The 17,252-nt window shown below is 33.4% G+C and overlaps 1 protein-coding gene across 2 annotated transcripts in view; it reads right to left on the reverse strand.

Moving 5' to 3' along the window:
* Positions 1-796: 796 nt before the first annotated feature.
* ADGRL4 (adhesion G protein-coupled receptor L4) overlaps positions 797-17,252 on the reverse strand; it is a 105,469-nt gene continuing 89,013 nt past the window's right edge. For both annotated transcript variants that reach the window (XM_073234178.1, XM_017657780.3), the window contains 3 exons: positions 9,027-9,118; positions 7,513-7,681; positions 797-2,234 (listed from right to left, as the gene is read on the reverse strand). In XM_073234178.1, the coding sequence (XP_073090279.1) occupies positions 2,172-2,234; positions 7,513-7,681; positions 9,027-9,118 (324 nt within the window). In that variant the 3' untranslated portion in view covers positions 797-2,171. The remainder of the gene's footprint in view (positions 2,235-7,512; positions 7,682-9,026; positions 9,119-17,252) is intronic.

Here is a 17,252-nt window from a genome sequence, read left to right on the forward strand (position 1 = left end):
CATTGGAGGCTCCTCGCCTCCTCTTGTCCTTGGAATGTGCCTTCCCCTTACCTTCCTTACTCCCTAGAAGCTGCCCCAAGGGTAGAGCCTCGAGGTAGAAATTTGCTGTTGAGACCATCTGGATGATACATGTGACAGAGCCCAGTTAGGGTCTCTAAACAAACTTTTAAGATTAGGTGGGTGGGTGAGAAGACTTGCTCATCTTGCAGTTGTCCAAGAAAGGCCTCATATGTGAGTTCCCTTGCTTACTCAATCTGCCACCTACCAGTCTGAAGTGACTTTCCTCTTTCTTTGGTCTCCCCTTACCCTCTGCATATGGGTACCAGTTTCATATCACACCCAGGAAGCCCCGAAAACGTTCTGAACTAGCAATCATACTAAAAAATATAGGCTTTATGCAATGATAACTATGGGGGTAGGAAGCTTGATGAAAACAAGACACTGGAATTTGGGTTTGTCCTAATGACATGAATAGTTGCCTATCTCTAAAAATGTTATTATGTGCATATTTCCGTAGTATTAGTTACCTAGGTTGCTGTAACAAATTATAAAAAAATTATCAAGGGCCATTCTGGCTACCACACATCATTTTATATGCATTGGTTGAACAGATTTGTTTTTCAATACCACATTCCTCTAACACTATCTGATAGTGACAATGATAGTAATAGGTCATGGGCTTATCATAGAACAGATCAGAAGATATAATGAAAAGTTATCACAGATTCTCTAAAAAATGTATAAGACATTGGCAAGCAGCTCATCTTTCTTTAGAAAATGACTCAACAAAGCAGTATTCATTTAGATGATATTTTATTTATTAGAGCAAGATTGGACAAACTTCAATTTAACAGCTGGAGAAATTATTTTAAAATCACAACATTTAATGTATTGGCATACTTCTACAGGTAGGTATAGATCAGTTACATATTTTTGAAATAAAATCAATGCTTCTCTATTTTAATGAGAAGATTGGAGGATAGACAGAAGCCTTGCACATACATTTAGCAGACATGCTTTAATGGATAGTAGAAGACTGTCAGAAAATAGATCCACTGTGACAATTTCTACAGTTCTCAGTGATTTATTTGTTATAAATAACATTTTTAAATGGGTACTTTTCTGAACATAAAAAATAGCAATTCACTTTATGAATACTTTCATATTTACAATGCCCTTTTAAAAATAGTTAAAATGGAATATTACAGTGTGAACTACAATATTCTAAAATTAAAAGCAATAAAGAATTCAAATACACTAGTTCAAAGATATGATATTTCTTTACTACACTGAAATGATATCGAGTAGAATACTTCAGCTTTATATACACTATTTTTACATTTACAGCCATGAAAAATACTGTATTTTGGCACATTTATGTATTACTGATTAAGCATTTGAAGTCACAGTTTGTGAAGTAAGTATATACCTCAGAAACAACATATATCTCTTTCTAATGTTAACCTAAAAATGTAACAGAAATGTTTGTTTTTTCATTTGTGAAGTTTTGTGTGTTTCAAAATGGAAGAAAATGGATATGGTAAAAAATAGGTCTAAGTTGTTTTAGTAGAAATTTAAGTTCAGAACAATTCATGAAATGGTAAGGTGTGTTTATTCTTTATTTTATCTCTATAATTTCACATCTAGCTTACAAAAAAAATAGGCTTACTGAAAATATATCTCCTTGTTATAATAACCATTAGCTTTTTACTGTTTTATATTCTGCCCCTTCATTCTCTTATGTTCCACTTTCTGCAACGCAGCTCATTACCAAGGTGATAGGGGACTAGTTTCAAAGGCGACACGAGTCACAAAAGTATGAATGCAGTGGTTTCCTTCAGGACATTCATATATTTCTTTTGTTGGAAAGAAATCTTTCCTTGGGCACAGTGATATCACTCCTGAGAAACCAGTTACTTTTCAAATATTTGCAATACTATTTTTAACATAATTAACTATGTCATGTAGGAGAGCATACTATAGCTATATGGTATATAATTTCACCTCTTATCTACTGTTCTTACACTGTAAACAGAAAGACTGATTTCAAATATTTGATTATTTCATAATTAATAATTGGATAATTAGTTCAAGTCATTCTTATGCACTGGTGATCCACAGCTTGGATCTTTATTTTTGTGTAGCAATAATTATCCATTGTTCTCTATTTTTTACCTTAAACATCCAAAACAACAAGGGACATTTTTGAACAATCTATAATATTCTTCTTGGATCTAAAAAAGAGAAAAAAAAGGAGGAAATGTCAAACATAATTGCAACAATCAAATTAAATTATTTTCAAATCACATTAAATTGTTATATTTGGTTTCCTAAGGTATTTTTATTTATTTTTTATTGACGTATGATTGATATACAATATTCCATTGATTTCAATTATACAACACAGTGATTCAATAGTTAACAGACATTTTTAAATCCTCACTCCAACTAGTACAGTTACTGTCTGTCAACAAAAATGATGTTACAGAACCACTGGCTATTTTCTCCATGCTGTACTTCCATCCCTGTGGCCAACTTACATTATGATTGAGATTTTGTGCCTTTTTAAACTCCTCATTCTCCCTGCCCACCTATTCTAGCCCCCTCCCCATGGTAACCACCAGTCTCTTCTGTGTATCTAGGAATGTACTGTTTTGTTCATTTTATTTTGGTTTGCTTTTAGATTCCACATATAAGTGAAATCATATGGCATTTGTTTTTCTCCACCTGGCTTATTTCACTTATCGTAATACCCTCTAGATTCATCCATATTGTCCCAAATAGGATGCTTTCTTTTGTATGACTCAATTATATCCCATATGTATATGTTCTATATCTTTATCCATTCATCCATTGATGGATACTTTGGTGTCTCCATATGTTGGTTATTGTAAATAATGCAGCAACAAACAGAGGTGCATATGTCTTTTCATATCAAGGATTCTGTTTTCTTCAGGTAAATTCCTAGAAGTGGAATTACTGGGTCAAATGGTATTCATATTTTCAGTTTTCTGAGAAACTTCCATACTGCTTTCCATAGTGGCTGCTCTGATTTACATTCCCACCAACAGTGTAGGAGGTTTCCCATTTCTCCACATCCTCTACGACACTTGCTATTTCTTGTCTTTTGGATAGTGGCCATTCTAACTGGAGTGAGGTGATATCTCATTGTGGTTTTGATTTGCCTTTCCTTGATGATTAGAGCATCTTTTCATGTGCCTGTTGGCCATCTGTGTTTCTTCTTTGGAGAAATGTGTGTTCAGGTCCTCTGCCTATGTTTTAATTAAGATATATGTTTATTTGGTGTTGAGCCATATGAGTTCTTTGTATATTTTGGATGTTAACCCTTTATCAGATAATTTATGAATATACTCTCCCATTCTGCAGGCTGCTTTTTTGTTTTGTTCATAGTATTCTTTGCTGTCAGAAGATTTTTAGTTTGATGTAGTCCCACTTGTTCAGTTTTTATTTTTGTTTCCTTGCCTGAGGAGATGTGACCAGTAAAAATTGCTCATGCTTATGTTGAAGAGAGTTTTGCCTATGTGTTCTTCTAAGAATTTTATGGTTTCACATCTTATATTTAGGTCTTTAACCCATTTTGAATTTATTTTAGTGTATGGAGTTAGACAGTTAGTATACAGTTTCATTCTCTTGCATGTAGCTGTCCAGTTTTCCCAACATCAGTTATTGAAGAGAGTGTCTTTTCTGCATTGTATATTCACGGCTCCTTTATTGTATATTAATCGACCATATAAGCATGGGTTTATTTCTGGGTTCTCCTCTACTTCATTGATCTATGGGTCTGCTCTTGTGCCAGTATCATATTGTTTTGATTGCTATACCTTTGTAGTAGAGCTTGAAGTCAGGGAGCATAACCTCCCCCCTCCCCCCCCACCGTTTTGTTCTTTCTCAGATCGCTTTGGCTATTCAGGGTCTTCTGTGGTTCCATGTGAATATTAGAATTATTTGTTCTATTTCTTTGAAAATGCTCTTGGTATTTTGATAGCAATTGCATTGAATCTGTAAATTGCTTTGAGCAGGATGGCCACTTTAACAATATTAATTCTTCCCATACATGAGCATAGGATATATTTCTATTTATTAGTGTGTTCTTTAATTCCTCTCATTAATGTCCTATAGTGTTCAGAGTACAGGTTTTTCACATCCTTGGTTAGGTTTATTTCCAGGTATTTTATTCCTTTTGATGCAATTGCAAATGGAATTATTTTCTTGTTTTCTCTTTCTGCTAGTTTTGTTGTTAGTATATAGGAATGCAACAAATTTCTGAATATAGATTTTGTATCTTGCAAATTTGTTGAATCCTGAAACTTTGTTGAAGTCATTTTTTGGTGGAGTCTTTAGGGCTTTCTATATATATATATATATATAGTATCATGTCATCTGCAAATAGTGACGGTTTTATTTCTTACCAATTTTGATGACTTTATCTCTTTATCTTGTCTGATTGCCATGGTTAGGACTTTCAGTACTATGTTAAATAAAAGTGGTGAGAGTGGGCATTCTTGTCTTGTTCTTGATCTTAGGGGAAAGGCTGTCAGCTTTTTGCCATTGAGTATGATGCTGGCTATGGGTTTCTCATATATGGCCTTTATTATGTTGAGATATATTCTCTCTACACCCATTTTGTTGAAAGTTTTCATTAAAAATGGATGTTGAATTTTGCCAAATGTGTTCTCAGTGTCTATTGAGATGATCATATGGTTTTATCCTTCCTTTTGTGAATGTGGTATACCACATTTATTGATTTATAAATATTGCAGCATCCTTGCATCCCTGGATTAAATCTCACTTGACCATGATGGATGATCCTTTTGATGTATTTTTGAATTTGGTTTGTATTATTTTGTTCAGGATTTTTTCATCGATATTCATCAGGGATATTGGTCTGAAATTTTTTTTTTTTGCACTTTGTCTGGTTTTTGTATTAGAGTGATGCTGGTCTCATAAAATGAGTTTGGAAGTATTCTCCCCCTTCTACCTTCAAGAAGGAATACTTTAAGAAGGATGGGTATTAGCTCTTTTTTAAATGTTTGGTAGAATTCAGCTGGGAAGCCATCTGGTTATGGACTTTTATTTGTTGGGATTTTTTTGATTACCAATTCAATATTGTTAAAAGTAATTGGTCTGTTCAGATTTTGTTTCTTTATGGGCCAGTTTTGTAAAGTTGTACATTTCTAGGAATTTGTCTATTTCTTCCAGGTTGTCCAATTTATTGTTATATAATTTTCAACAGAATTTTCTAATCATTCTTTGTATTTCTGTGGTGTTAGTTGTGATTTATCCTTTTTCATTTCTGTTTTTTGTTCGTGTCCTCTCATTTCTTTTCTTAAGTCTGGTTAGGGATTTGTCTATTTTGCTTATCTTCCCTACCAGCTCTTGGTTTCATTGATTTTTTGTATTGTTTTATTATTCTCTATTTTATCCATTTCTGCTCTGATCTTCATTATGTCTCTCCTATTAACCTTGGGTTTCATTTTTTCTTCTTTTACTAGGTTCTTTAGTTCTGAGTTTAGACTATTTTGGATTGTTCTTGTTTCTTGAGGTAGGCTTGTATTGCTAGGTACTTCCCTCTTAAAAACGTTTTTGTGACATTCCACATATTTTGAACTGTTGTGTTTCTGTTTTCATTTGTCTCAATGTATTGTTTGATTTGTTCATTGTTCTATTGATTATTTAGAAGCATGTTTATCCTCTATGTGTTTGTGTCTTTTTTTTTGTGTGTGTGTGTGTGTAATTTATTTCTAGTTTCATACTACTGTGTTCTGAGAAGTCACTTGATAGAATTTCAATCTTTTAAAGAATTTTGAGATCTTTTTTTGGCCTAGTATGTGATCTATTCTGGAGAATGTTCCAGGTACACTTGAAAAAAATGTGTATCCTGCTGCTTTTGGGTGGACCTTTCTGTATTTATGTGTTAGGTCCATCTGATCTAAAGTGTTATTCAGTACCTTGTTTCTTTACTTTCTGAGGATGATCTGTCCATTGACGTAAGTGAGGAGTCAAAGTCTCCTAATAAGATTGAGTTACAGTCTATTCCCCCCTTATTTCTATTAGTATTTGTTTTATATATTTAGGTGCTTCTATATGTCATGCATAGATATTTGTAATTGTTATATCTTCTTGTTGGACTGATCTCTTTGTCATTATGTAATGTCCTTTGTCTCTTGTTACTTTTTTTGTTTTAAAGTGTATTTTTTCTGATATAAGTACTGCTACTCTTGCTTTTCTTTCCCTTTCATTTGTATGAAATTTCTTTTTTCATTCCTTCACTTTCAGTCTGTGTACGAAATTTCAGTCTTTAGGTCTGAAATGTCTCTTGTAGACAGCATATAGATGTGTCTTCTTTCTTTATCCATTCTTCCACCATCTGGCTTTTGACTAAGTCCGTTTACATTTAAGGTAATTACTGCTAGGTACATACTTATTGCCATTTTATTGTTTTCTGGTTGTTTTTGTAGTTCTTCTCTATTCCTTTTTCCTCTCACATTCTTCTCTTGTTTTTTGATGGTTCTCTTTAGTGTTCTGCTTGGGTTTCTTTTTTAAACATTTTTTGTGTATCTATTGTAGGCTTTAGGTTTGTGGTTACTATAAGTTTCATAGTTCCCTTATATAATAGTCCATATTAAATTGATGGCTGCTTTGTTTGGAACACAATCTGAAAATACTACATTTTTATTCTTCTTCCTCCACACTTTATGTATAAAATATCAGAATCTGCATCTTTTGTGTATCCCTTGACTTATTTGTGTATAGTTTATTTTACTACTTTTTTTTAACTTCATTGTTGCTTAGTAAGCAATTGGTCTACTACCTTTAATGTAGGTTTATTTTCTCTGATGAAAAAACATTTAGCCTTAAGAACATTTCCATTTACAAAAGTCCCTTTAACATATCCTATAAGGGCAGTTTAGTGGTGGTGAATTCTTTTAACTTTCATTTATGTAGGAAACTTTTAATCTCTCCTTCAATTATGAATGATAACCTTGCTGGGTAGAGGATTCTTGGTTGTAGGTTCTTTCCTTTCAATACATTAACTATTTCATGCCACTCCCTTCTTGCCTGTAAAGTTTCTGCTGAGAAATATACTGATAGCCTTATAGTTTCCCTTATAAGTAGCTGTCTGCCTCTCTCCTGTTGCTTTAAGTCTCTCTCTTTATCTTTAACCTTTCCCATCTTATTTGTGTATGTCTTGGTGTTGTCTTCCTGGGCTTCCTTTTGTTGTTTTCTAAAGTATTGATTGAATTCTCATTATCTGTCAGAACATGCTCCAGTGAATATAAGCTTTATTTGCATTCCTAATAGGAAGTTTTTAAATATGTATATTTCGCTATGAATAGCTAGGTTTTCTGATTATTTTGACATGAAAGTGTATTGCATTTAGGCAATAAAGGCACAACTCATAAATCTATGAGCATATGAAATCTTATCAACTTGTAACTGATGCTATATGAATATGCTATAGGGTTTAACCAAAATAAAAGATCTACTTACCTTCCTAGATAAAACACACAAGAATAAGAAAATGAACATCCCCTGGAAGGCATTGCTGACTGTGAAGAGGTAAGCTGTCACCACTGATGCATGCACAACATGGAGAACTCCAAAGATCCAGGTTGTGCCAAGAAGGAACAGGAGAGCAAGGGCTCCTCTGGCACAAGATCTATAATGTATTTGAAATGTTTCAGATAAGAAAGCCACAAACATTGAACACATAACTGAATTCCTCAAATTATGTGGGAAATGAGTTTTTGGTATAACCAAGAAACCATTTTTAAAAACAAATAATGATTTTGAAAACTGACAAATTGTGCTGCAGTTACATGGTGCAGCCTTTAGGTATATTACTGCACTGTGGCAGGGATGTGCTTCCAAAATCAGGGTGACATTTAAAAAATGGTATTTTTCAAGGCATTTTCTTAATCTTTAAATATTTTTATCTGATGTACTACAGTGTGTATGCTTTGATTTCAAATTTAATGTTGCAATGATTCCTGAAGGTAAGACATACATTTGTCAGGAAGTATTTTCCCTAAGAAACCTTGAAAAGTATACCTTGTGGACTTGGATCAGCACATGTGCAAGACATCAAAGGAAGCTTCTCTGTTCCTTTCAGGTTTAATAGAGAATAACGTGTAAGATATAAAACTAGATTTTTTTTTGCTTTTGCAATACAGTTACCTCAAAATACATGTTAGAATACTGATTTATTAAAAATTTAAAAAAAATGCCCATACTCACTCTTACATATTGTTAACTTATGGCCTGTCACTTTTGGTAAAACAATATTCAGTCCTGCTCACTGAGAAGACTCTCTCAAAAATGAGGCAACTAATGATTATTTGCTCATTTTTTGTGTGTGCAATCATTTTGTAGTGCAGGTATTTTTGCAGTGTACTTCAGAAAATGAGTTATTTTCAACTTTATTAAAACCAACACACTGCATGAAACTATAAATGGTAAGGAGTAAAAGAAAGTAATTGGTCAAACATTTGCTAAATCCTAACTATAAATATTGCGCAAGGTATTGAGACTACAGGAGTGCTTCCAAGCAACACAAACGTTAGTTGTTTCTAATGTTCCCTATAGTACACTTCAGTTTTTCTTGACAAACCATTTTTAAGGTCTCAATAAATCAATTTAAAGAGGGTGGTTGCAGGAAAAATCATGACAGCATGCACACTAGGAATCACAAGAAAGAACACAGTTACTAAGCTCTGATGAATGCTCCACAAAAGAATATCAAGGCCCCCTTTTGCCTTAAGACACAACCATCATCTTTTCCTTAAAAGGTTATTATGTTGGAAAAGATTGCTTTAACTTACCACTTAATAAGTGGTGATATAGTCTTATTAAGGATAGTAAGCATTATTTAACAATAGGTATTTTAAATATGGTAGAAGAAAGCAAGAATAAATCATAAAAAAAAGTCCTGCCAAAAATTATTTGTATCTTAAGTTATTAAAGTTTTTAATTACTAAAGAAACTAGAGTTAAAGAAACATTTACCTTATGTTCTCATAGCAACTAACTTCTGGTTTCAGCCCTGCAGTGTGACGAAAAACTTTGTATATGATAACTCCAAAAGCCAAAAGATTAACCTGATAAAATAAATTCATTTTAAAAGGAGAACAGTTTCAAAGGAAATTAGATATACATAAAGGAAATAAATAATTGAGATTTCAGATAAGACAAAAACTAGAAACTCATGGCACTTTTATGTGTATTACAAAGTATAAACTCTCTGGTAGGGAAACAAATCTGTGGTTGATTTTTATAATATCTCTGAAAATTGTTAGCACAAATGTGTTAGTACAATTTGCCAGACTGTATTAAGCAACCTATTCAGGAAACGTCAGGTGTTTTGCGATCACATCTGCAAGATTGATGAGTATCACCTGCTGCTAATAATATAATTAATATACATATTAAGATACATTTTGGATTGAAAAACTTTACAAACATTTGAGAAATCAAATTCTGGTTCATTAAATTGTATGCTCTTTCACTGAGGAGAAGTGTTAGTGATAATTCTGTGACCCTAAAAAAATTTAAACTGGGAAAGAGAAATTGAAAGAATTAGGAAACTCAACAAAATACCATTGATTCTATTGCTTGAAAATGTTTGAAAGAACTTTCTTTTGTATGGTTCCTTTAGCTCTCTCTCCTAATATTTATGTTGAGATTTTCTTTCCTTGGATTTAACCTCAGAAGCTTTCAAAATATTAATTAATGAAATAAAAGTTTGTTTGAAGGAATATGCATTTTATTGATAAACACTTATCATTTTATTATTTATATTTCCTAACATGGGCTAAATAGACAACACAGAATTTCCACCCCTGTTAAATTGACTGCATTATAAAACGTTTCCTCTGTTCTTTTCTTTCCTCATTCCCTTTGAAAACCCTTTACTAGTATTTGCAGTGTCCGAAGGCTAAATGAAGGGTATATTTTAAATGTATATCTATTTTAATATAGCCATACTAATAATTTGAAATACTAAATATTATAGAAATGGTTTGTGCTTAATTCTTTGCTGTATTTATTTTAATCCAAACATTTTTCAAAAGCAATTTTGTAATAATATTTTCATTTTCAGCTAATTCTCATACTAGTATTTCAAAAGCTTTGTTATGGAAAAAAATCCTTTTTTTTCTCCTACATTTTAAGGAGTCTTACATAGCTTCCCAAAATGAAATTTATGGATTACTACTACAAAAATAGTATAAAATAATGGGTGAGATAATTTCATGTTGTCACTTCTCCATGGAGAGGTCCTTCAAAGAAAATCTTAAAGGGATAAAGATCTGATCTCTTCTTCCTGCTTCCAAATGTCCCAACTTCTAATTATGTGATTAATTAATTCTAATTAGAGTAGAGCTTCCATATAAAGAAAAGACTTTAGCAAATGCAAAAAGGAGAGAGAGCATATTAAAATTGAGCTAGATGAGAATTTCACTTTACTATTGGTTCAAATAACTAACTGAAATTTAATAATATTTAATTTTACAAATAGTCTCTGCTACTTCTGAAAGAGGGATGTGTAATATTTTCTAGTTTCTACAGCTATAGCTTCTTTAAATACATTTGGAAACAACATTGTATTTAATTTTATAAATATATGCATATTTTTTAAAATAGTAAAAAGTATTAAAATTTGGTTAGTATAAATAATACACATTAAACCATTATTGATTTGAAAATCTTCAAATAATTTTTATGAGGTATTCATGTTGAACTTATTATCTCATCAAAGAATTATGAGATAACTAAATGATAAAAATTTTGTTCTACAGATGCATAATTTTTCTACATAACTTATTATATTTATTGAATAAGGCTTTTTAAACTTATGTTTTCGATAAAATAGTTTTGAGAATAGTTGCTCATACTGCTATGATTTCTCAGAAGTAACATACATTTTGGATGTACTTTCCTACATCATATGCTAAAATAGTGAAGAAGGGAAATGGAACGTTCCCTATGGGTCACCCAGTTCTGGAAAGTACATTTTTCTGTAGGAAAGGGAGACTGTTTAGATATTTATAAAAACCAGATGCCGCTGGACAAGTAGGTGAATAATTCTTATTCCATAAACTCATATTTTACAAATTTTACCAGAAGCAGATTAAAATATTTTTATCAAAAAGTGTATGGTTTTATGTAATGAAAATGATCAGAACTGCATTGATTATATTATTTCTGTTCATTGATAGCAATACAGTTAGATGAAGCATTTTATTTGTATTTACTCTAAACATTTTACAGGGTCCAAATGTCTAGTACAGAGGTGTGAGCTTGTTCATATTAATGAACAAAACAGACATTGTTCCTTGTTCTCATAAACATATTAGGAAAATTTATAGTAAATGACTAATCACATAAATACTTATAAACTGTGATAAATACTATTAAATTACAAATTTGGATTACTAGGAGAGACAAAACGTAGGTGAGTTAGAGTTAAGGTTAAGGAAGTGCTTCTCTTAGACCTAATAATTATAGTGCGTTTGCAGATCAAAGAAGCCATGAGACTTGAGAGAGATGAGGATCTGGCGTACCTTTAAGGAATTAGCAAAGGTGGTTGGGGTATAGTCAACAACAGGAATTGTAGTATGAGATGAAGTGGATGAAGTAGACAGGGATGCAATTTTAGATTTTATCTAAACTGCAAAGATTTTTAATTTATTTTTTCATTCAAGAATCGCTTATGTACTATCAGCCTTTTTCTCAAGGAACTTAAGAGTACAATGGAAGAGATGACCAGTCAATAAGTAGATACAACTCTATTCAGTAAGTGTCATGCAATTGTTTGCATAGTACAGTAAGAGAACACAGGTGATGATACCCTAACATATGATTTCTAAGCCAGTGTTGGATGACCAGGACAAGCCAAAAATGGTAACCTAGAGAAAATAAGTGACTAATGTAGAACTCAATCACTGGACTTATCTATGCACGTGTTTCCTAAGTGATGAGACCCAGTGGCTCAAAATACTATCCTTAGGCTCTGACTTCTCTTGGAAATCTAATAGGTACTGGGAGTTAAAAATCTCAAAAACCAAGCTACTGTTCTTCCTCCAAAGAACCTATTTTTGCTGCAGTCTTCCCCATCTCAAAAAGAAAAAGAAAAACAAAACAAAGATATCTCATTCTTCTAGCAGATCAGACATATTGACCAGCAAACCTTTACCTCTACTTCAAAACATATTCAGAATATTAGCCACCACTTACTGTCTTTATGGTGCCTACCCTGGAAGGTCCGCCATCATGCCTCACCTGGGCTACTACAATAGCCTCCTAATTGGTCTCCTTGCTTCCTAAGATCCATTCTCATTACAACAGTCACATTGATCCTTTTAAAATCTAAGGCAGACCACATCTCTATTCCCTCTGACGGCTTCCCATTTCATTCAAAGTTAAACCTAAAGATCTCACAATAACTTCTAAGGTTTGAAATTATTTGGTCTCATTCTTCTTCTTCTCTCAAGTCTTACTCTCTATCCTTTGATCACTTCACTCCACTCACATTGGGGTCTCTGGCCTCCCTCCAGCACGCCAAGTATGCACTAGGGTGACCGCACTTCTGGATTCTCCGACATTCCCATTGGTCATTCCCTCACAACTTCTGTTTAAATGCCACCTTATCCACATACTACTTCCCATAAAAGTGGACTTATATTAAAAACTGAAATGCAAATGATAAAATCAGACATGTGTTCAATGCTATGGAAAGACAGAGACTGATTTACTGTTTTGTGTTCTTTACAGTTTTGGACAACGAAAATTCTGTATGTGAACATGTTCTTCCCTTGCCTTAGTTTCTAGAAAACTGACAAAGAGTTTCCATGACCAAACTTCAGCCAGGCCCCTCTGAACCCTCCTCTCAACTAGGCCTCATCCTTGGGTTTCAGTACTTATCCTGGCAGAGTCCAGTTTTAGCAAGAATTTTTGCTAAGTCAGCTTAGAATTCTACTATGCTTGCTATGTGATTACTCTCAAGATCTAATCAAATTCCTCATCCTCCACCCTTGATATCTGATCACCCTGGCCTGCCTTTCAGCAAGAATCTTGTTAAAAATAAATTTAGTAAGATTTCTCCTTACCCTGATGTCTGCTCTTAGTAATTTTCCACTCACCAACACCAGCCCCTGACTAACACACACAACCTGTTCCTTGGCTATAAATCCCTAGCTGTCTTTATTGTATTCAGAGATGAGCCGAATCCTTTTTCCCAGTTGCAACAGTCTTGACACCTATCACAATAATCCTGAAAAAAAACTGTTCTTTACCATTTTAACAAGTGTCAGAATAATTTTTTTCTTTAACAAAACTCAGAGCCAAATCCAATGTCATATTATAATATTCAGCAAATTTGGGATAACTGGAAAAATCTACATTTGCTTCTTTGACATTGCCTGCATTCTTTTTATCCATAAATATATAAGCTACTTTAAATTCTTAAGAGAGTGAAAAACTGTAAATAAAGGGTTGGTATCACTTAAAGCACATGACTTTATTTTCTTAGAGGCAGAAATTGAGTTGAAGCTTTATGCATTTTACATGGTATAGGAAAGCATTTTTTGGAAGGAATATTTTGTGAAGTATGAATGGTCTAAGATGAGAGCAAAAACAAAAGTTGAAATGAGACTTTATAGAATTAAAAAGTATTTCTGATCCTAAGAAATACTTTGTAATTGTTTCAGACATAATAATTTTAAGGATAGAGAAATAACCGCACTTTAGGTTGAATAGTTGGAAAGATACTATTAGCACTGTGTTTACAAGCAATGGCTATCTCCAGGATAACTGATTTGAATACTTGAGAAATTCTTTAGAATATAAGAAAAATCAACCTTTTTCTCATTTACCTGTGTGCTGATTTTATCATTTGTGGTTCTGTTATATATCTCTAAATGAATCACAAAAGTACAGGGGTTAATTAATGAGTTGCAAATGAACAGTCACTCATTATCATTTTTGTGTCAATTGTAAAAACCAGTTGTATATTATCAATTCAGTGCATAATACTTTTCTAGAGTAAGCAAGACAAGAATATTAGGTGGCACACATAAGAACTCTGACATTCATTGCTGTACTTTAGAATAGAGAGAAATGAAAATGAAGAAGAAAATCAAAGTCATGAAAACTTAACCCCTGAGAGAAAGTAATGTGTTAAATTTAAAAACATTCTGCTTGCTTCATCTTAAGGGGTACTTAACTACACAGTCTGTTTCTAAACTTCACTGATATATGAAGTTACTTCAAAGTTTAGTACACACGTTCTGACGTTTGACAGAGTGCATTAAAATTTTTTAAGTGCCTTATTTTTTTAAACAAAATATTTAAACAGAAGAGGGTGAGAGTGTGGGGGCTAATTTTGAAGGATTTAGACCTGCAGTACATTCAACCCAAGGGCTTCCAATTCAGACTTCAAAATGAAGCATCCCAATCAGTCATTTTTCCTTTCTTAGTCTTTTTCTCAATAATTAATGAAGCCATCTATATGCTGATGTCAGACCTCAACAAAAAGAATGAGAAAATCTCTCTTACAGCACTTTTAGACCCATGCTTTAATTTTTCATGTACATCAAACAGAATCTAGTTCATTTAAGAATGTGTCATGATTACAACTGCTATGTCCTTTCAAACAGTTCCATTACCTTTAAATTAACTGGCCTAGGACAAACCTGCTTCTGCCATGGGCGGAAGCCTGAGTTTCTGCTGGCCTACTAAAGGGCCAGAAACCAGCCCCCAAACCAGGGACTCATTCTCAATCCTCAGACCACTGCCAAGATGGCTAAGTAGTTTTCAATTCAAGTTTTAAAAAGAAAAGATATGATCTCTTAATTTAAAAATAACTGTAAAAAAGCTGTATCAGAGTAAGTAGAGTTTTGTCTTCTATTATTTCTCAATTGGAATCCTTCCTTTAAATTAAAATCACTCCTTTACAATGCTAATCACACAGAGTACCAGAAAAACTGGTGCATGTTGTAAGCAGAGTAATGTCCCCCCTCCAAAAAAAGTCCACCCCCTTAATGTCAGGAACTTGTGAATAAGGCAAAAAAGATTTCACAGGTAGAATTGAGGTTATGGGCTTTAACATAGGGAAGTTATCCTGCATTATCCTGTTGGACCCTGTGTAAACACAGGAGCCCTTAAAGAGGAAAGGCTGAAGGGATTCAGCAGAGAGATGCAGCAGAAAAGAAGGCAGGAGAGATGAGGCAGAAGTGGAGGTCAGAGAAAATGGAAGACAGGGGGGCAATGAGTCAGGAAATGTGGGAGGCCTCTGCAAATTGAGACTAACGCCTGTTCAATAGCCAGCAAGGAAATCAATCGCATGAAACTGAATTTGGCCAGCAACCTGAATATGCACGAAAACACATCTTCCCCAGAACCTCCGGAATGGCTGATGCTAGAGGTTAGCCCAGTGAGACTCTAAGCAGAGGGAACAGTTTTGAGCCACAGTGTCCCCAACTTCTGACCTACAGAACTGTGAGCTAATATAATAGATTTGTGTTAAGTCGCTGAGCCTGTAGTGATTTGTTATGAAAGCAATACGAAACTAATACAGGGTGAAAGTTTTCTATTGCTGATTATATAGTTATTTCTCTACATATTCTCTATGTATATTCTAAATATATTAATGTATTTCTCTATATAAATTTTAATTACACATATTTCTATATATAAAATACATTTCTGTAAATATATTGTATATATTCTAAATAGATGTGTAGAAATATATAATGGATATATAGCTATATATATATATATTTCAAATATATTGCAGTATTTCCTATTTTTTTAAATAAAATTTAAAACCCAGCTTAAAATAAATACTAATTGATTTTTTTGATGTACTGTTGATGTTCTAGATATTAGGTGAGTAGTCAATTATATAAAAACTTCTGTATTTACTATTTGTGGATTCTGCCTCTAAGTTTCTTAAAATAAAAAGACCAACACAAATTATAATTAGTAAATTACTTCCTTTCCAGCATTTGCTTTCATAAATGCACTTTGTGCTTACAAGTATCTGTCACATTTTCTTCTGTGAAATACCTACATTATAGGCCCTTCTCGTAGGGTTGTCTTGTCAGCTCAGTAAATAATAATACAGGATGCCAACTAAATTTGAATTTCAGGTATATAATAAATAACTTTGAAGATAAGTGTGTCCCGTACTATATTTGGGACATATTTATACTTAGAAAATAATTGAAATTTGAAATAACTGGGCATCCAGTTTTTTGGATGGTAATACAACTCCATAGCTTTCAAATTATTTTCACATTTGATCTTTTTTAAGTCTGTGGATACTGGCTTCTTAGTAGAAGACCACAAGGACATAAGCCTCTCCACATAGGCTGGTCTATAATTATTTGAAAAGTGATCTCAAAGGTAGCGGGGTAAATTTTTAGATACTGTAGCTGTTGTGGAACTTGAACATGTGGGAATGTGCTGAGATTGATAAAATGTCCTAAAAGTATACAGTGGACGGAAGCACATATATGAAGCTTGAGCCCAGGGAAAAGTTCACCCAGGCTAGGCAGAACTCCTGCCCCTTGGCAGCCCCTAGGTGTGCATGGTGAAGCTGAGACAGGAAGCAATGATTAGGCCAGCACCTGTTAAAAAACTTTCGTAACAAAGTAATGGTTAGAAGTAAACTTTCCAAAGCTTAAATGTGAAATTGCATCAGTATAAATTTAGTGAAAACTCTCAGAAATTACAATGTCAGTATTTGTTGAGCTGGCAGAATTGTGGAGTGGAGTAACTTTTTCCCCCACATATATCTACTTGACACTGCTAGGAAGTTTCTCTACTAACATCACAAGCCTCATTTTATTTAACCCGAGGCTAACTAATCCCAAGGCTCAGGATTTAGGAGCCTTGGGAGTATCTACAGAGCTAAGAGACACTCTGCTCAGGTATAAACACTTGGCTCAGGAGGGAGGAGACAGACAGAAATGGGAAAATGGGAGTGCTGTCTACAATTATACGAAAAAATATCGGGTAATCTGAAACATCCTGAAACATCTGAAACAATCTGAACATAAAACAAATATATTTAAACAGGTTCTAAATATCGTAAAAGTAGAGTATCTTTCATAGATGCCTCTGGGATATTAACAATATTTGTGATACTTTACTAATACCTTGAGGCTTACACTTCAGAAGACAGCAATGCTCTCCACCAGGCATTGACTGCTGGGATGTACAGTTGCACGA

The sequence above is a fragment of the Manis javanica genome, chromosome 4 (genome assembly GCF_040802235.1).
Source record: "Manis javanica isolate MJ-LG chromosome 4, MJ_LKY, whole genome shotgun sequence".
In the NCBI taxonomy this organism is placed as follows: Eukaryota; Metazoa; Chordata; class Mammalia; order Pholidota; family Manidae; genus Manis; species Manis javanica.